The 17857-nt window shown below is 43.0% G+C and overlaps 1 protein-coding gene across 7 annotated transcripts in view; it reads right to left on the bottom strand.

Annotated features, from left to right (window-relative positions):
- Dab1 (DAB1, reelin adaptor protein) overlaps positions 1-17857 on the bottom strand; it is a 1103453-nt gene that overhangs the window by 118021 nt on the left and 967575 nt on the right. For all 7 annotated transcript variants that reach the window (XM_026782357.1, XM_026782360.1, XM_026782361.1 and 4 more), the window contains 2 exons: positions 6329-6468; positions 1689-1787 (listed from right to left, as the gene is read on the bottom strand). In XM_026782357.1, coding sequence (XP_026638158.1) covers positions 1689-1787; positions 6329-6468 — 239 coding nt within the window. The remainder of the gene's footprint in view (positions 1-1688; positions 1788-6328; positions 6469-17857) is intronic.

Below are 17857 nucleotides of genomic sequence, written 5' to 3'. Positions count from 1 at the left end.
CTTTTATTACTAGTTATTTTTATTGCGTTAAAATATATATTACAAAATTTACACGAACTCTTTTAACGTATATGGTCCAGTGCCATTAAGTACATTCATATTTTTTTAAAGTTTTATATTTATTTACGTGTATGCGCGTGCAATGCACGTATATTCTTATGTGTGCAGTGCTTATGGAGGCCAGAAGAGGGTGCCAGGTCCCTGTGAGATGAAGTGACAGGCACCCCCTTAGCACATGGGTGCTGGGACCTGAACTCTGGTCCCTGCAAGAGCAGTATGTACTCCTGTCTGCTGAGCCATCTCTCTACCTCTCATTCACGTTTTCCTCCCACCCCCAAATCACTATCACCTGCTGTCTAGATCACTTTCAAGCCAAGTCCCGTGCTCTTACAAAACACTTCCCATCTTCATTCTTCCTAAGCCCTAAGATGTCTTCAGACATCAGCACATCTAGGACTCCAGGATTTTGAATATTCTAGATTCCTCACACACGTGGAATCACTCAGCACTTTTTCATTTTGTGTCTAGCTTATTCCATTCAGCGTGTTTTCTTCAAGGCCCACCCAGACTGCGGCACTTGCAGACTCTCCTGGCACGTGTAGGCTCCCGAGCATCCCACTCGAGACGTAACCACATTTTGTTTATGCATTGGCTAACTGGGCCACTCCCACCCTCTGGTGGCTGTGACTACGTTTACGACCAAGATCCCTTCTACTTCACTTTATTTAGAAGTAACTCCACTACAGTTTTTTTTCTTTAATAAAACACATTTTAACGCCTAAATTATCATCTTTCCAGCCTTGCGTTGCTAGTCGGAACAAGCAAGAGACAATAATAACACAACATGATCGAGGTCAAATCATATGGCCGGTTGGAGTATTGCTTATAAATTGCCTGGTGTGTTATCTTTGCAAAGTTCAAAGGAGGTGATGCATATGGAGATGCTTCCTGAGCTGTGAAACACTGAATGAATAAAACGAGAAAAAAAATAAAAACCATTCTGGCTTTCTCAGGCATGAGGTCACAGAAAGCTTATCTGTTGTTCCTCACCCTCAATGACCAAGACGAACAGTGGTGTGTGAGCTCCAGGGATGAGCCTGGGAGTCTGGTGCAGTTGTGAGTTGGATGATAACACAAAGCCCTTTCTTGGGTTGGTTCAATAAACTTGCTAGTCTTCACTGTTCCTGGTTAGAGAATGACGGTTTCTTTCTATCTCTTCTTACTTTCCTATTTTTTTTCTTTTTAGATTAAGAACTCTATTTATTCATTCATTAACAGCAACTGCAAGCTGGGACAAGTCAAACTGGAGAGTCTGAGGTTTTGACCAAGTCCAAAACCAACGTGTGCCTCCCTCACGTGTGGGGCACTGACGACACCAATGCATACACAAATTTAACGCAAACTGCCACGTGACCACTGCTCTTCGGAGCTATCAATCTCCCCTTAGATGGCCAGGACAGCATCACACTTAGACAACAATTACAGCAGAGGGAGCATGGTGCACTAACGCTGTGGTCGTGTCACGCGAGAGGCTTGCCTTTTGATGGACGATCATAGGTGATCAGGTTTGTCAGTGGCTTTATGTGTGTTTATGCTTGTTTGATATTCCTGCCCAGACAGACGAGGCTTGTAGCGGCTCATCTGTCAACGGACTCAATGTCATATCGCCATGTGACTCTTTCACTTACCCCCGTCTTCTCATCAAAGATTTTGATGCCTCCAAAGGAGATGGTTAAAAAGATTTTCTGTTTGTGTTCTCCTTTGGAACGAGCGCCAGCAACAACACCCTGTGGAAAGGAAGAACGTGGTTTTTACTTTAGTGTTTCCATTTGAAAATTCCCTCTGGTCCAGAGGCATGTCAGACAGCATCAGCTGGAACCACCAATCACACAAATCCTTCCTTGGCCCTTATATGGGTCTCTCCATCATATTCTCCCATCTGCTTTATGTTTTGGAGTAATAGTGGTCTTGGCTGGTTTATCATGGAGTAAGATGTACCTAGCAATCCAATAGGGAATGTCTACTTTGTGCTGCAATACATGGCTCAGAGTTAGGATAGACTACTTGAAATGGAAACAATATGAAACTCATAGGAACAGCTGTGTTGGGCTTTTATATTGAATATGGATTTAATATTTTACATAAAGTAAGTTACTCAGCAATGTCTCAAAAATTATGTTTTTATACTTCAGGAAATATCTTTTTATTTTTTTTGGTTTTTCGAGACAGGGTTTCTCTGTGGCTTTGGAACCTGTCCTGGAACTAGCTCTGTAGACCAGGCTGGTCTCGAACTCGCAGAGATCCACCTGCCTCTGCCTCCCGAGTGCTGGGATTAACCATCGCCCGCCTAGGAAATATCTTTTTATAAATAAATTCTAGACATTGGAATGAAGCAAAGGTAGGCTAGACCCCACCTTATCCCCTTCATTCCCCCCACCTTTCTTGGCAAAACATGATTATAATAATTTATGCCTGACACTTATAACTGTTACTCAGAAACATTTATATTCTCCATTATCCTTCCCTTGTCATTCTTGTACTTTGGGGTAAAACACATACTAAGTACAATCATTATCCCCTCCTGCCCAGATAGTTTATAAACTGAAGCTACATACATGAACCCACAAGAAGGTAAACCTCATGGAAGGTAGAGACGTTACTTTGTTCTCTATCTAGCCCTAGTACTTAGGACATCTTCCTGTCCCTACTGGTGGGGCAGCAGGTGCTCATCAGATGCCCATTAAATGAGTCTGTACTACCCACACCAGGGTTCATGTGACTCAAGTAATGAGTAAACTCATTTACTTTTCAAAGTTAGACTTTTTAAATTAGTTTTTAAAGTCATTTCACAGATTTCCACATGGGCTGCTAGTCACCTATCGCTAAGAGTCTCAAAGTCTCCATTCCTGCATCATTGTTTAAGATTAGGCTCAGCTCCCAGCAATAGTGGCACTTGGCTTCGGGCATAGGCAAATCTAAAATAATATTGACTTCACAGCTCTAGGAGGTTACAGTGCTTTGGGCTGTTCTCAGCATACTACTCTCCCAGAATTCACTTGGGGAACAACTGAGGGTGGAGAAGACCTTTCAGTATAGCCAGAGGTACAAGGAGGGGCCTTGCTTATGAAATTGTGTGATTATCTTTACTTTGGCTATTGAAAATCTTCTCCAACTTACAATACTTGATTATACTCCTATTCTGGACATAGGACTTCACAATAGCTCTATTTCCCCAAATATAAGTTCTGTTTCTCACACACTTATGGTTCTGTTCTTGGCTTTCCAGGCTCTATCTTTGGGACTCATGGCCCCATAGTTTCAATCATTACTCTTCTACCCAAGGATTCTGAAAGTTAACTTCTTTAAAAGCCAAAGACGTATGGCTACCAGGGAGTATCTCAGAGGTAGAAGAATGAAATCAAGATGAAAAAAAAAAAAGACAGATTATCCCCCAAACAGAATATAATACAAGCGAGTGCTAAACTATTACATGTTAACCACGAGGCTTCTGAAGGTCTAGTTCTGAGTTCTAGGACAGAGTGTAGAAGAAATACTTTAACTTCTCTGAACCTACATTTTATAGTTACAAAACAGAGGAACCAATCTCTAGCTATGTATGTAAAGGGGCCTTATGCTGACTCTAAGCTGAAATGTAGCAATGGTCTGGCAGTGCATAGATGGTGGGCCCCTCATATTCACACACTGCCCAGAACCTCTGCAATGCAGGAGGAAATTCTCTAACGGGTGATGCACCGGCTTCAGTCTAACAAAGGCAATCTTTTCTCCCAGTTCTCATACGGTCTAATAGGTGCAAGTGGGCCTTTTTTCAAGGCTAAAAGGAATTTTGTACTTCTCTGTCTCTTCCCTGGGCAGGTGGCCAAATGCAGAATCGATCCTTTATGTTTCTGTGCTTCTTACAGAAAAACCACTGGGAGCTGAAATGTCAACATTCTTCTCAGCAAGTTGCAAATAATGAAACACAATCATCTGGAAACGAAGGACCTCTCAACGTGTTCGGTGCACTTGGCAGGAGTGTGTTATAGCAGGACAAACTCCCTGGGCCTTGGGACCTCATGATTATAAGGGATGACAGATGGAATGTTTCACTACAGGTAACATACACACATACACAGAGATACACACACACACACACACACACACACACTGGCACCCATAGCTAGATCTGTTCCTAACATCTGTTCCTAACTAGGCATGGCCTAGTGTTAATCCCAAGGATAAACTCCCAGGAGTAGAGCAAACTGCTGCTTTACACCCACTTAAACCCCAAGTGCTCCTATAAGGTAGCTGGCCAATAATGCTCTCAGTAACTGGTACCTGATGAATAGCTTCTCTGGATGCAGGAGGAAGGGGATGTAGAACTCCTCCCTCCTCCACAGATAGGATGCTCTGGGTGACAGCCAGGACTGTGCACATGGAGGATTAAGGAGTGGCATTGTCCAGAGCAGATTTGCTAGGCTTCAGTTACAGCAGTAAGAATCCAGCTCTGGGCCGTTACGTCATAGTTCTGTTGGGATGGTGGGAGTGGCTCTGTGAGAGAACGGGACACTAGAGGCTCAGCCTCTCTGGGCTGCATCCATGTCCTAGCAGACAGGCTGCATTCTGATGTCATACAGGTATGAGCAGAGTCTGAACTCGACTGGGGTTGGGGGGTCAATAGTGGCGAGAACAGAGACTTCCCCTACAAGCCAAACGTCATAGCCTATGTTGTTCTAGGGTCTGCCTGGGGCCCTGGGTCCCAGGCACATCCTCTAGACCACAGTTCCTCAGTCACAAAGCAGGCCGTGGGAATCTTCTTGCCTCACTACCTCTCTATTCATCATTCAGGTTGGAATTTAGAAGAGAGAGAGGGCTCATTATTGAGCTACCCTGAAATCTCATAACATGGCTTCATTATCTGAAAAAAAAAATCACTAACCTCTTCCAAGGTGAAAGTGTGAAATTCTGATTTCATTGTTTTTAATATACTTTCCTAATATACCTTAACTACACATTGATTTTTAAAAGTTTGTTTATATAACATCTTAAATAGCAAAAACAAGGATATAGACCATAGAAAATTAAGTAGGTTTTAAAAATACTGTTATTTGAAGCCAAGCCACTGGGAATCAACATCTGCCAGACATGCCAAAGTACCAAGAAGCACTGTACAACACGGATGAAAAATGACAGTTGTGACTTATTAAGCATAAAAGAAAACGTGATGCAGATAGCAACAAACAAATTTCTGTCATTTAAACACTTTTGGGCACTCTGGTAGAATGTGGGCACGTTTTGCCTTTTCTTAGACTTAAAAATATTCCACTGACTTAACAGTGTCTTACAGACTATTTGAAGATGTATAAAAAAATCTTAACTATATATATTACTAGATGAGATAAAACAAAACCAGGTTATGACACTATATAAACTATAATCTATTTTCATTATATGTGTTTGGTGATATAATTGAAACAATTGAAGGCCAAACACACAAAGTGTCAACTCTCATTATTTTTGGGGGGGGGTTTGGGTGATTTGAGTTTTAGTCCTTATATTTTCCAGTATTTTCAGAGTACTTTATAATTAGAAGTTATATTGAGAAAAATGAATTTTGCATGTCTTAGATGCATAAAACAGGATTCTTGTTAGACCCGATGCTTTTCTAATATCTTATACTACATTTTAAAAAGTTGAACAAGTAAATGTGGAGTCAACATTTGGGGAATAAGTTCTTTTTCAGAAGTTTTTAAGGTGGTTGGAAAGAAAGAATATACTGCTTATTGGGTTTGTTTAAGTTTTTTCTAACTTATTCCTCTGGTTTTCCGAGCAAAGCTGTCTTTGTAGCCTCTAGCTGCGTATCCCATCAGCCAGGCTGCCTTTCCTTTGTCATGAAATATCTGGGGGTGATTTTCAGCAATTAGAAGAATAAATAAAATCAGCTTTGCATCTCCACATCTGTTGCTAGAAGACAAGCTAGGGAAACATTAAAAAACATAAAGTAGCAAAAATTCAAGATACGTGAGAAACTATAGAATTTATTGATAATTTTGTGGCTTTATTTTTACAGGGGTTTTACAAGGACATTTACCTAGAAGAAACTATGATCCACTTAAACAGCATGAACAAAGTCTGACTAAATACCTCCATAAAATCGGGCCCGGTCAGTATTTCTAAGCCACTGAAGTTTCTTCCTAGAGAGGAAATATGGTGATTCATCCCGGAGCCAATCCCTCAAGCAATGAGGCTGTCTGACACAGTCCTGCTGATTGGCTCTTCCCCCCCCTCGTGGAAAACCAGAGCTAATCATAACGAAATGCTGGCACGGCACCTTGAGCTTCATCATGGAATCCTGACACAACTTGTCTCCCCGGGCTGCGGAAACTTCATCAATCCCAATCAGCTTGGCTTTGTACCGGACCCCTTCACCTTTAAACCTCTTTATCAAAGTGGCTTCGCTGCGATCCTGACCTGAAAACAAAGGAAAATAGATTCAGGAACAAGGATGCTGGAGCTCTGCTGGCTTTAGAAACTTACCGTTCTGAGATCTACTTCCTGGTTCCACATACATGCTAGGAAAGTCAAATAGTAATAGTAATAATAATAATATCATCTTTGGATGCAAACTCTGGCTTAACCCACTTAAATAATTCTTTGAGCCTCAGCCTCTTGGACTTAAAAGGAAACCTTAATAATAATCATCCCAGTGGGGCAATAAACAAGATCAGATAATATGGGTAACACATCTAATTTGCTTCTGATGCAGGATAGGTATTGAACCAATAGTGATCACCAACTAAGAGTTTACGTCCAAAAGTCCTGCTGGAATAGCATCAGCACCGAGTTTCCTGTATTTAAAACTCAGAGCGATGCTTTGGCCAGGGTCCAAGATCCTCCTTACACCCGATCACAGGAACTGCCTTCTTGTAAAAGTCCAGTATAATTTCTCTGCATCAAGTAATGACATTGAACAATAATAAGAATGGGTTTATGATATTGCTTCTAGTAAGTCAGATATGCAGGGAAAATCGGCTGCCACAGAATTTGGCAATGAGAGCCTGTACCTTGCAAAAGGCTCTCTAATTATTAACATATTTTGCTTTATACGTCAACCAAGAGTTCAAGCATGCCCACATAAAGAAAGTGATGTAGAGGTGTTTATTATAAACTTTATATCCACTCTTCAAAAGCCAAGCCATTATCATATTTCAAAGGAAGACAGACGTAAAATCTGGTAGCTTGTTCACAGAGTCATAAATTGGAAACCAGCATAACAATTTATACACTTGCCACACTTTGCCTAGTCAGGGTCTGGACGCTGGACCTACAGTTTCAGGGACTCAGGTTCTCCCAGGCCTCTAATGCTGATTTCAGGCTCGAATTCCTGGTTATTCTCTCTCACGCCATCCCTCATCACCACCCAACTTAAGCTGAGGACTTTAGGGATAAAGAAGAGCATTTCCCTTCATCCATAGCACGAGACTGACAACATTCTGGAGAAGCCAGCCACAGCTAAACACGGTGTAGTACTCTTCTCGTTATGAACCCTGCCCTTCAACCCTTGCGTTCACTCATCCACCCATTGCTGGTCATCGCTTCTGTGACAAATACCATTACTTGTGGGCAACAAATGAAGAAACAATCTATGCCCCTAGAAACTCAAGTTATTTGTGTGTGTGTGTGTGTGTGTGTGTGTGTGTGGTTTTGTGTGTGTGTGTGGTTTTGTGTGTGTGTGTGTGACTGCAAATAAGAAGGTACAGTGTATTATGGCAGGCGTGTAAAAAGGTGGCCACAGCGCATCAACTAAACTTCATTTGCCATCTATGGAAGGACGGTTAAGTAGCCGCCACCTCGCAGAGTGCCAATAGCAATTTAAAGGAGATGGTACAAGGGACGCATGTGTTCATCTTGAGAGTAATCTTTCTGTAAACAGTAGTTGCCCCTCCGTGATCAGACTTGGCAATACCGTGTCTGCACGCAGGGATGGCGACAGGGACAAATCTGAACCCATGGTTTCCCACTCCTAACAGTCATCATATCACAGAATTCTAGGACTCCTATTTATTTCTATCAATGGCTTTGAGAAAACAGTCCTGTAAGGCAACGATGGGAAGACACACAGTCAGGAATGTAAAACCATAGAAATATGAAAAAATATAAATATAAAAATATATAAAAGGCATATAAAAATTAAGCATTAGAGTTCAATGGAGAGAGATCATAGAGGCTGGAGTAGAAGCTATCTGTCACTGCATCCCATTTTGGACATGGATGCAAGCAAGTTGGCCTATGACATGCATGCTTACTCCCCGGTCTGCTATGCTAAGTCTGATGACGGCAGACTATGTCTTGGTCTAAGACTTCTTGGGAAGATTGTTACTCCATCTCATATCATACTCAACACATGAGACTGTCCTAGACAGCCAGTTAGCACTCCTTTCACTACTCAGATTGTCTCAAAGTGCAACTGTCACAGTGACAGCAGGAAGCACTGACTAGAAGCACCTGACACACCCCACCTGCCTACCCCTGAAGAAGGCAAGCATCCTTACCAGACCCACATTGGAAAGGAAGATCTGAGAGACCATGGAACCCACCCACACCCACTTAGAAGGACCTGCATGCAATTGCCCCATGTCAAAGCCTGGATTTGGGTTGGCACACACTGTGCTTCAAGCTTGTTCTTTTGAACAACTATGATTTATTGCTTTTTCACCTATCCAACTTCTCTTTGAATCCCCAATTTTACCTTGCACTAGAACTCACCTGGCCCAAATCCATCGTTCCTAAATATAAACACACTAGCACGGAAAAACATTCTGTTGGGACCCAGAGTGAGGCTGAATATGGAATAAACAGTTTCCAGAAAGCTAGTCATGTCCAAAACCCGCCCTTGGTCAGATACAAAGAGTCTGAAGAAACATGTGTCAGGCCACAGCCTGCTGCTGAGGAGAGAGTGAGATGAGGAGGCAGAGCCAGGGCAGGTGGAAAGGGCAGGGATTAATAAGAAAATATTAGGCCATTTAAAGGAAAGTAGGGAGCCCAATTTAGATCAGGACCCAGGGCCAAGCTAATTTGTATGAAGGGCACTTATGCAGTAGAAAATCCAGTTTCTCATTAAATGCTCCGCCATTAAAAGGGTAATTTTTCATAAGCACATCTTGAACAAGGTCTCAGTTATATTAGTTAAAAAATAAATAACAGATATCAGAGTCGTAAGTGTGTGATCTCACTAGAGTATGTGCAAAGGGTGTAGCGGGGGTGGGGGTCATCCCTGCCTCTTATTCCAGCCCATTCCAACAGCAAGGAGTAAAGCAACAGTTCATGACAGGCAGAGCAGAGGTGACTTGTTAAGCAAAGTCCAAGAATGCTCACTATCTATTACCCAGTGTGTACTGTGTCAATTCCTTCGCCATGAGTTTCACATCATGCAATCTCTCCTTTAATATTTTGCCTGCTCTTTTTAGTGAGGCTATGTAATGAGTACTATATCAGAGAAGACCACAGCAATATTCAGAGTCAACAGCAGCATCTCCTATTTTGAACACCGGCTGTGTTGGCAGCATTCACATGCTACAAAACCCATTCATGTGTAGGACACACACAAACCAGTGGTGTTATGTTCTCAGAACCGACACTCATTGTTTCTAATTTTAGAACAGATTTTACTTCAAAAAGATGGCCCACACTTGATGCTGTTGTTGGCTGTTGTAGTAGTCTGAATGCTAAATGTCTCTCCGAGGGTCTTAGTAGGGTTGCACAGTTGGTTCTCAGCTGGTGGCACTACTTGTGAAGGCTGTGGTATCTTTAGGAAGTGGTACCTCTCTAGAGGAACTGGGTCACCAGGGGGCTGGCTTTGAGACTTGGCAGCCTCGTGCCATTTTGTGCTCACCCTCTGCTTCCTGAGGTGGATGCAGTTGGGATAGCCAGGCTCAGCCTCCTGTTGCCATGCCTTTCCTATATGCTGCTGTGTCTTCCCTGCTTTGGTGGACCACATATCCCTGCATCTGTGAGCCAAGACAAACCCTTTCTCACTGGTCTTTGTCAGAGATCTGTCGGGCTTTTTTTTTCTTTTTCTTTTAATCTCAGAAACAAGAAAGTAATGGATACAGAGCAATTGGTACTGAGAAATTGCTGTGATAGACCTGACTTTGTGGTTCTTAGGCCATTGGAACTATATGATGGTGAGGGAGTATAAGGATGAATTTGGTATTTGGGACTAGAAAAGCCCTTCTCTGTGTAAGGGCCTTTTGGGAATAAGCTTGGAAAACAAATATGTTAAGAGAAAAGTGAACAGTAAAGATCCCACTCCTGAGCACTCGGAGAAAAACCAGGACTACCAGAAATTGGGGTCATTCCTGTGGTCTTTGGGCCAAGAACCTGGCTTTGATCTGACTGTGTTCTAGGATGTTCAAGAGTGCCTACTGTGTATTCATGGATGTTTCGAGAAACAGCAGGTAGACCTTGTGCTGTATGCTAGGGGACAAGGTTTTGACAACTCCATTGACAAAAATCAACAGACTTTCCAGCTGTTCTGTCATTCCACATTAAAGAGAACTGCCACACAGACAAGGAAGTCATGAGATCCGAAAGGGCTCCCGTGGAGAGTGTACACCAGGGTCCCTCACAGGGGCCCAGCAGACAGAGCTGATTGGGTGAAAGTAACCTTCAAAAATGAGAAAAGGAACTCTTCACAACGGGGAAGAAAACCTAAAATGTCTTGTGATTCTCAAACTGGGGTCCTCAAATAAGACTTTTCCATTTGGGAATTTTGAAGTTTATGATAACTTTTTAAACATTTAGCCAAACATGAAGAGAGGAAAAAAAACCCTGTATACTAGTAGTACTATTTTTAAAATGGATTCCTTGAGGTGCTTAGTCTTACCTCAGCTTGATATGGCATGCTTTGTAGATACCCACGGGAGGCCTGCCCCTTTCTGAACAGAAACATAGGAGGAGTGGATGATGGGAAATACAGGGGCGGTGGAGGAGAGGGGATGAGAAAAGAGGAAGAAGGGAAAACTGCTGTCAGGATGTAAAATAAATTAAATTAAGAAATGGATCCCTGTAAGTTTGAAATATGACTTGGGTTCATCTTACTCGGCATGCATGCCTGGAAGATAGAGAGTGTGCGTGGGAGGCAGGCCGGGAAGCTCACAGGAACAGGGCCACCTGAGGTGTGAATTCTTCTTCTCTCATGGACCTGTCTTGGTTTCATTAACAAGAGTAATTAACAGCACCACAAGTAGGAGAAGCTCTGGGAGGGACCCGAAGCCAGATTCTCCAAGTAGTCTGACAACCGAAATTTCAGTATCTCATTGATTTGAATTCTGAAGGAGGAAGATACTGGGTTTACATAGGATTACGTTGTTGCCTGGAAACCTGCCGGAGAGAAAGAGACCCGGGTTCATCATGTTCTCCGTCACTACACCTTCAGATAAGTGATTACATAGCATCCCTTCACCTTTGCAGGGTTTCCGTTTTGCTGCGTCTGATGGACATTTCTGAGAGAGGATGGTCTCCCAAGCATCTCTGAATGGAGATAATGGACAATGATATTTATGATCAATATCTAGGGTCTTACCGAAGAGCTTGAACTACAAGATAAGCATTGTATACTTCACTTACAATTACAGCAGACCAATGTGGTTGAACTTTAGACACAGAAAAAGAAACCCAGAGAGTCTACGATGCCTATGCCGATACATCTAGTATCAGGAAATAAACCCAGTTCTTCGTAAATCCATAGAACTCGACCCAACCTATCCCCCCACCCCACTCAGGGTATTTTGTACATTTCCACGGGGAAAATAGTTTGAAATCTAACTCAAAAACTGGACTACTTTTGCACAAATGATACAATTCACTCTTGGCAATCACTCATTTTCTTTATTGCTTCCTTTATCTTAAACCTTTAATATAAATCCCCACAAAAATAGATGTCTCATAGTGTTCCTGTGCCCCAATGTATCATCTGGGTACCCAGGGGAGTATTTGCATCTCACAGTTTCCTTGCAGAGAGTTCTGCCTGAAAAATAGCAACTTGAGAGGTCCCCAGGGAGTCAGAGCAAACTGACAACGCTAACAAGATGTGTGTATTTCCAGAACTCTTCTCTGCTGACTTTTGCAGAGGGGTGTGGGGAGCCCAGAGGCTATTGCCTTTCATCCTCTGGCGGGTAGGGTGGGCTGCATGGACATTTTTGGAGAGCACCTGGAGGCCGTGGCAGTGGTTGTGCCTCCATGTTTTTAGGTCTCAGGGAATATTATATATCTAGAGATGAGCTCAAGATGGACTATTGGAGGATTTCTGGTGGTTAAATAAAAGCCAGCGTTCTTCAGAAGTAGGTTCCCATCTGCCAAAAGGACCCATTTCCCTTACATCTGGCAGAAGGGACATAACTACCCATGGTTGCATATCAAAGCCCATGAAGACCTTCAGGCTCCTTCAATCCCTACTCATAAAAGCATCTGTCATACACTCTGAAGTCCACACTAGGATCACAACCCTTCTCACCTTCTCAGCCTTCCTTCCTCCTAGATAACTGGTTCTTTCTCGTTATATTGGCAAGGGAACACCCACCTCTGCTAGTCCCTTTATTGCCCCCCCTTCTCTCGGCTCTGAATAATCCCAGGTGACTTTGCATGTATTCTCTCTCTTATCTATAATGCAAACTTTCCCTTAAACATATCTAGGAGCAGTCATGTCAGCAGTTTCTTTACTGTGCCCCTCACATGCACATGTCACCCCCAAAGCCAGGGCCCACATTGCCCCAAACAGATCATTCCCAACATAGCCACTTCCTCATACAGTGTGTGCCTTATAGTGCCATTGCTGTTTTCCTACTTGCCATCAGCTGTCTTTTCTTTTAGAACCTCATTTTTGCATCTTACATGCCAATCAAGTACTTCCATGTCCTCCGCCCTCACCATGTCTTTGCCTTGGCATGACCTGTCTCCCTAACACACAATGCAGCCTCAGAATCAAGTCTTGCAATGAGGGAGGGAGGTTCCTTCTCCCTTCTTACCACCGCCTGTTCCCTAACTAAAGCTAACCTCCCTAACTGTTGACACCATCTACAAGTGGCTCCCAAACTGCATCGTGGATTAATTCACCACTCCAGTTAGAACCGTATCACCCTTTATTTTCCAAATGACTAGAGCAGCGGCCTTCACACAGATCAAGTCATTAAGATATAACCTCTAACAGTCTACCCCTGGCTCTTAGAGGATCATGTGTTGAGGGTTTGTCCCCAGTTGATGGTGCTTTTGAGAGGTGGTTAGACCCGTTAGGAGACAGCCTGCAGTAGAAGCGAGTTGTTTCATTTGGAAAAGCTCTTGAAGAAATGATTAGTTCTCAGATACCTGAAGTAAAGAGGTTTCTAAAGCTAGACAAGGATGGATCACTTCACCATAAACCCAAAGAAACAGGGTAGAACAATGGACTGAACCATCTAAAACCGTAAGCCAAAACACTGTGTTCTTCGATTTTGTGCCTAAGAGTCTTTGGGCCCAGAAGACATTCCCATTTCTTCATCCTTTATTCCCATGTAATGCCCATGCCCTGAGTCCTCTGTTCCAGAGAGTTATTCCACGGTCCCCTTTAAGATGAAGCAAGAGCATAGTCTTCAGAGATCCTATGTGTTCTTTGCAGTGGATTAATCTCATTTGCACTAATCTGCTTAGTAGCTCTCCTCTCCTCCTCATTTGTCCATGAACTCCATCAAGGCAGAGGCCCATCTGGATCAGCTAACCACAAAATTCCCATGCCTAGCACTTTCCTAACAGACTTGGACACCTTTTTAACTTTATCAGTTCCCAGCATCTGTCTTGGCACTGATGCCATTTCCCTAACTTCTGTTTTCTTTTCTCTGCTTGATTCCATGGAAACAAGGGTTGATCCAGCTGTGCCCGGTGTGGCTACTGGTACAGCATAGCCCCACAGGGCCTCCGGTCTGTTGAAAGCTGAATGGGTTAATCTGTGCTTGTGTTCTAAAGCAGTGTGCTCCAGTGTGTTCCAGGAGTCAGGAACACTGAAGAAAAGTCTCCGAGGAGTCTGTAAAAACCCCTTCCATGTATAGCCTACTTCACTCAACCATGTGATTCACTTAGTCTCCAATGAATAAAAGTAAATGTCACACCCATAATTGTTTTAATGGCGGTTTTACTTTCTGCCATTAGGTGGGAATGAGTGTACCTCATCATAACCTGCTCACCTCCTAGACTGGAGGTGACTCTTTTCTGAATTTAAATCAGGCTGATTTTGCAGGCACTGAGCCAATTCCCCATTATTGAACAGTCCTCACAGATGCCCTTGGAGGTCCCTTGTTCTGGAGCAGAAGGCACTGCCAATACTGAGATCTGAGACTGGGGGTCAACCTGTAGACACTTCCACACAAACAGACCCCTCCAGGAGCTAAGTTCCTGGGAGGCGGGTGATCAGGGTTTTTTAAGACACCAGAAGATTGCCTACAGTGGCCTCCTACTCCAGGCTGGTTGCTAAAGACTGTTAATGGCCAAACAAAAGACATTTCATGCCCAAGATTGTTATTCCCTTATCTCCTGGATTGCCACCAATTATAATGAGTGGCCACACAAGCCTACACAAGAGCCCGAGTCCTCTTTTTCCTAATGTGATCAGTGCAGCTGTGAGCATCTCTTCGTTTCTTTTCTTAGTTACAGCACTCCCCAGTCTAAGGAGGTCAACCAGCACACTCCAGATGTTTAACCCTTAGAGAGGGTGCTTTACAGTTGAGAATGCATCAATGGCACAGCACAGCTGCTATGGTTTAAGCAGCAGAAATTTGTTTCTCATGGGTCAGGGGCTGGGAAACCCCAACGATGTGGGGGATTGGTGCCTTTCTAGGCTTGCAGATGGTCACTATCACACTTTGTGTTCCTAAGACCTACTCATGCCACATAGACGGCAGGGTGTGTAGGTGGAAGAGAGGAAAGAAGGGTAAGTACCAGCATGTTCTGGGTCTCCCTTTTCTTAAATGGGCACCCATTCTACCCTGGGGATCCTGTCTTTACTTCACCTACCTACCTACCTACCTACCTACCTACCTACCTACCTACCTACCTACCTACCTACCTAATATGTCACCTCTAAATACCATGTCATTGGGAATGCCAGATCTGCCTTATGAATAACAGGAGAACACACAAATTCAGTCATAGAGAGTGGCTAGAATCAGGGAGAAGTATATAGGTAGATGATAATAAACATGTGTGCTCTGTTTCATAAACTGTCTTTGCCACCAGAGGAAGGACTATTACTCAGGAAGTGAACTCAAGCACAGGGAAGCAAGGCCAATGTGTAATACCATTCTACCAGTGTTAGTGAATGGCACGCTGGTGACCTGCTGTGGGAAGAAGGCATTGCATTTAATCTGTAGTACAATGCCTGCTGTGTGCATTTGGGATCATTAGTTAACTAACTCCTCATCATCCGATTCTTCATCCGAAAGGGGTGTGGTTATCTTCATTTCTCTCTAGGACTGTGAGAAAAACCACAGATTTGTCATATTGTGATGTTCTTAGTACTCTGCTTGACACATGGTGACCCTTCCATAAATATTTACAGCCTTTCTCCTTCTCTATCCTTCTTCAGTAATCTAGTTCAGTAATCTAGCAAGCACCAGTAAACAAAAGTTCCCATAGCAAATCTGCACTGTCTGGGGATTAGTGGTCCCGGTTGCCTTGAAATTTTCTGGCTCATAGGAATGAGGGTACAATTAGGGACAGAATGTTCCGGCCTGAAGGCAACAGGAAAATCACCTGAATTATTAGCATTGAGCAATGCTCCCTCCTGTTGTACTGCTCTCTGACTCCCAGGCAATCCATCTAGATGATCAGAACATTTCAAAGGGTTGTTTGCTCCTAGCTTGTCCAGAATCAGGCTCTCCATTCCTCGGAAGAGTTATGCTGTCTGGTTTCCAAATTACACAGCAGATTTTGGGGGGATTTCAGGGCACACAGAGATACCTCATTCTACTTAGATTTCTTTGTTGCAGTCTTCCAGGTGTTGATTTGCCATGGACAAATAACTCTGTAAGCTAGCTGTGCAGGAGAGCGGGCTGATTTCATGTAATGAACAGCTGGGTAGCAGGCAGACTAAGAGGCAACACACATGGAGGATGTTAAAATAGAGTTGTATGAGCCTGGCTGCTGTCATCACTGCTACAAGGTAAACCAATTAAAAAGCTAAAATAATATCCAACTACGATTCATGCACATACTTTCTAAAAATATGTCCTGGCCTGGCGCTTCTGAAAACCTGGAGCCATGTGATGTGACACTTTCTGTGTGTCACTAACTTTGCAGGCCTTACTCTTATATTTGGAGCCCCCAAAGGCACTTAAAAGCTAACCATTGCCTTTAGTGGCACACATGGGGGACAGTTCTTTCATTCTGAGGCTCCTCCTTACATTCCCGGAGAAAACTTTACGACTCTTGGAGCACTGGAGATGGCTCACCTGAATGTGATCTCCAAAACCCACATAAAGGTGAAAGAAAAGTTATCCTCTGACCACGATAGGCATGCTGTGGCACAGCCACATGCAGATTACCACCATACACACCACACATAGGCACACACAATGATAAAACATAATAAAATTGAAAAAAATTATTGCTATTTTTTCTTAATTCCAGGTCTTTTAAAATTTAATTTTATAAGCCTGTTATATAAGGAACATGGTGGTATTGAGAAACTCTAAGAATTAATAGATAATTCTCTTTGGCCATATTCTCTTATTCTAATGAATCCTTAATACAACTGTCTGGAGCTGTATGTAGATTTTTGTGAGGAAAAGGACTAAGGTTCCAGGTCTAGAAGCATTTCTTTAAATACCTTTTCGATATTTCTCTGAAGAAAGCTGAAGAGATCCTCATGCTAGGTCAGTGTAAGCGTCTGGTGAGAAGCCAGACTGGCAATGCCTGTTCCACCATCAGGTAGACCAGAAGGCCCTTGAGGGCAGCCATGCTCTTCTCAATAGTATCCAGCATATGCTGGAAGCTTATGAATATTTGTTTGAAAAAAGGATTTACTAAGGGAAGCTGCTTTAGCTTACTTCCCCAGAGTTTCCAAATACCATCCCTACTTGACACTTATGCATAACAGTTTATAATCTTGCAAATCCAAGTTTAGGTTTTAGTGACAAGTGTCTGAAATCTCAAAATGTGTCAACTGGATTTACTGGAACTGTAGCTCAGGCATTTTGTCAGGTAACAAGGTGGCAGGAAAGACACAAAAATGGTCATTCACTTCCTCAGGTATGAAGAAAAAGAATGAGATAAAAAGTGAGGGGTGGGGACCTTTTGTTGAGCATAGTCATGACTCCTGATTACACAGTTCTGACATCATTGCATGAAAGCTGGAGCACAGAATATGTCCTGTAATGTGGACAATGATACATAAAAGTGCTTGCTATCACACACACACACACACACACACACACACACACACTGGATTTGTATCTTTTCCCTGGTAACCACAAGACAAAGAGGATAAAAATTAGTGTGGCTCGCCATTAAGTATAGGTATGCAACACTAAGCTCTAAATGCTGCCCTAATGTCAGGCTCATGCTGGGCCTGAAGCAACATCTAAGCTCTCCACCATCAGACTTGATTCCTCTCAACAACCTAACAAGATATGTATTTAATCCCTTTCTACAGAAGAGGAAATCGAGACTCCAAGAGTGAAAGACTGTCTGAAGACCACAGAGCCAGATGGAAAGACAGAAGCATGAGTATGATGCTGAGCAACACACACAGACACACAGATACACACACACAGATAACACACACATACACACACAGATACACACACACAGATAACACATACACAGATACACACAC

Source organism: Microtus ochrogaster, chromosome 10, assembly GCF_000317375.1.
Source record: "Microtus ochrogaster isolate Prairie Vole_2 chromosome 10, MicOch1.0, whole genome shotgun sequence".
NCBI classification, from domain to species: Eukaryota; Metazoa; Chordata; class Mammalia; order Rodentia; family Cricetidae; genus Microtus; species Microtus ochrogaster.
Note: the sequence above shows the minus strand (reverse complement) of the source record. Positions and strands in the feature narration are given on the sequence as shown.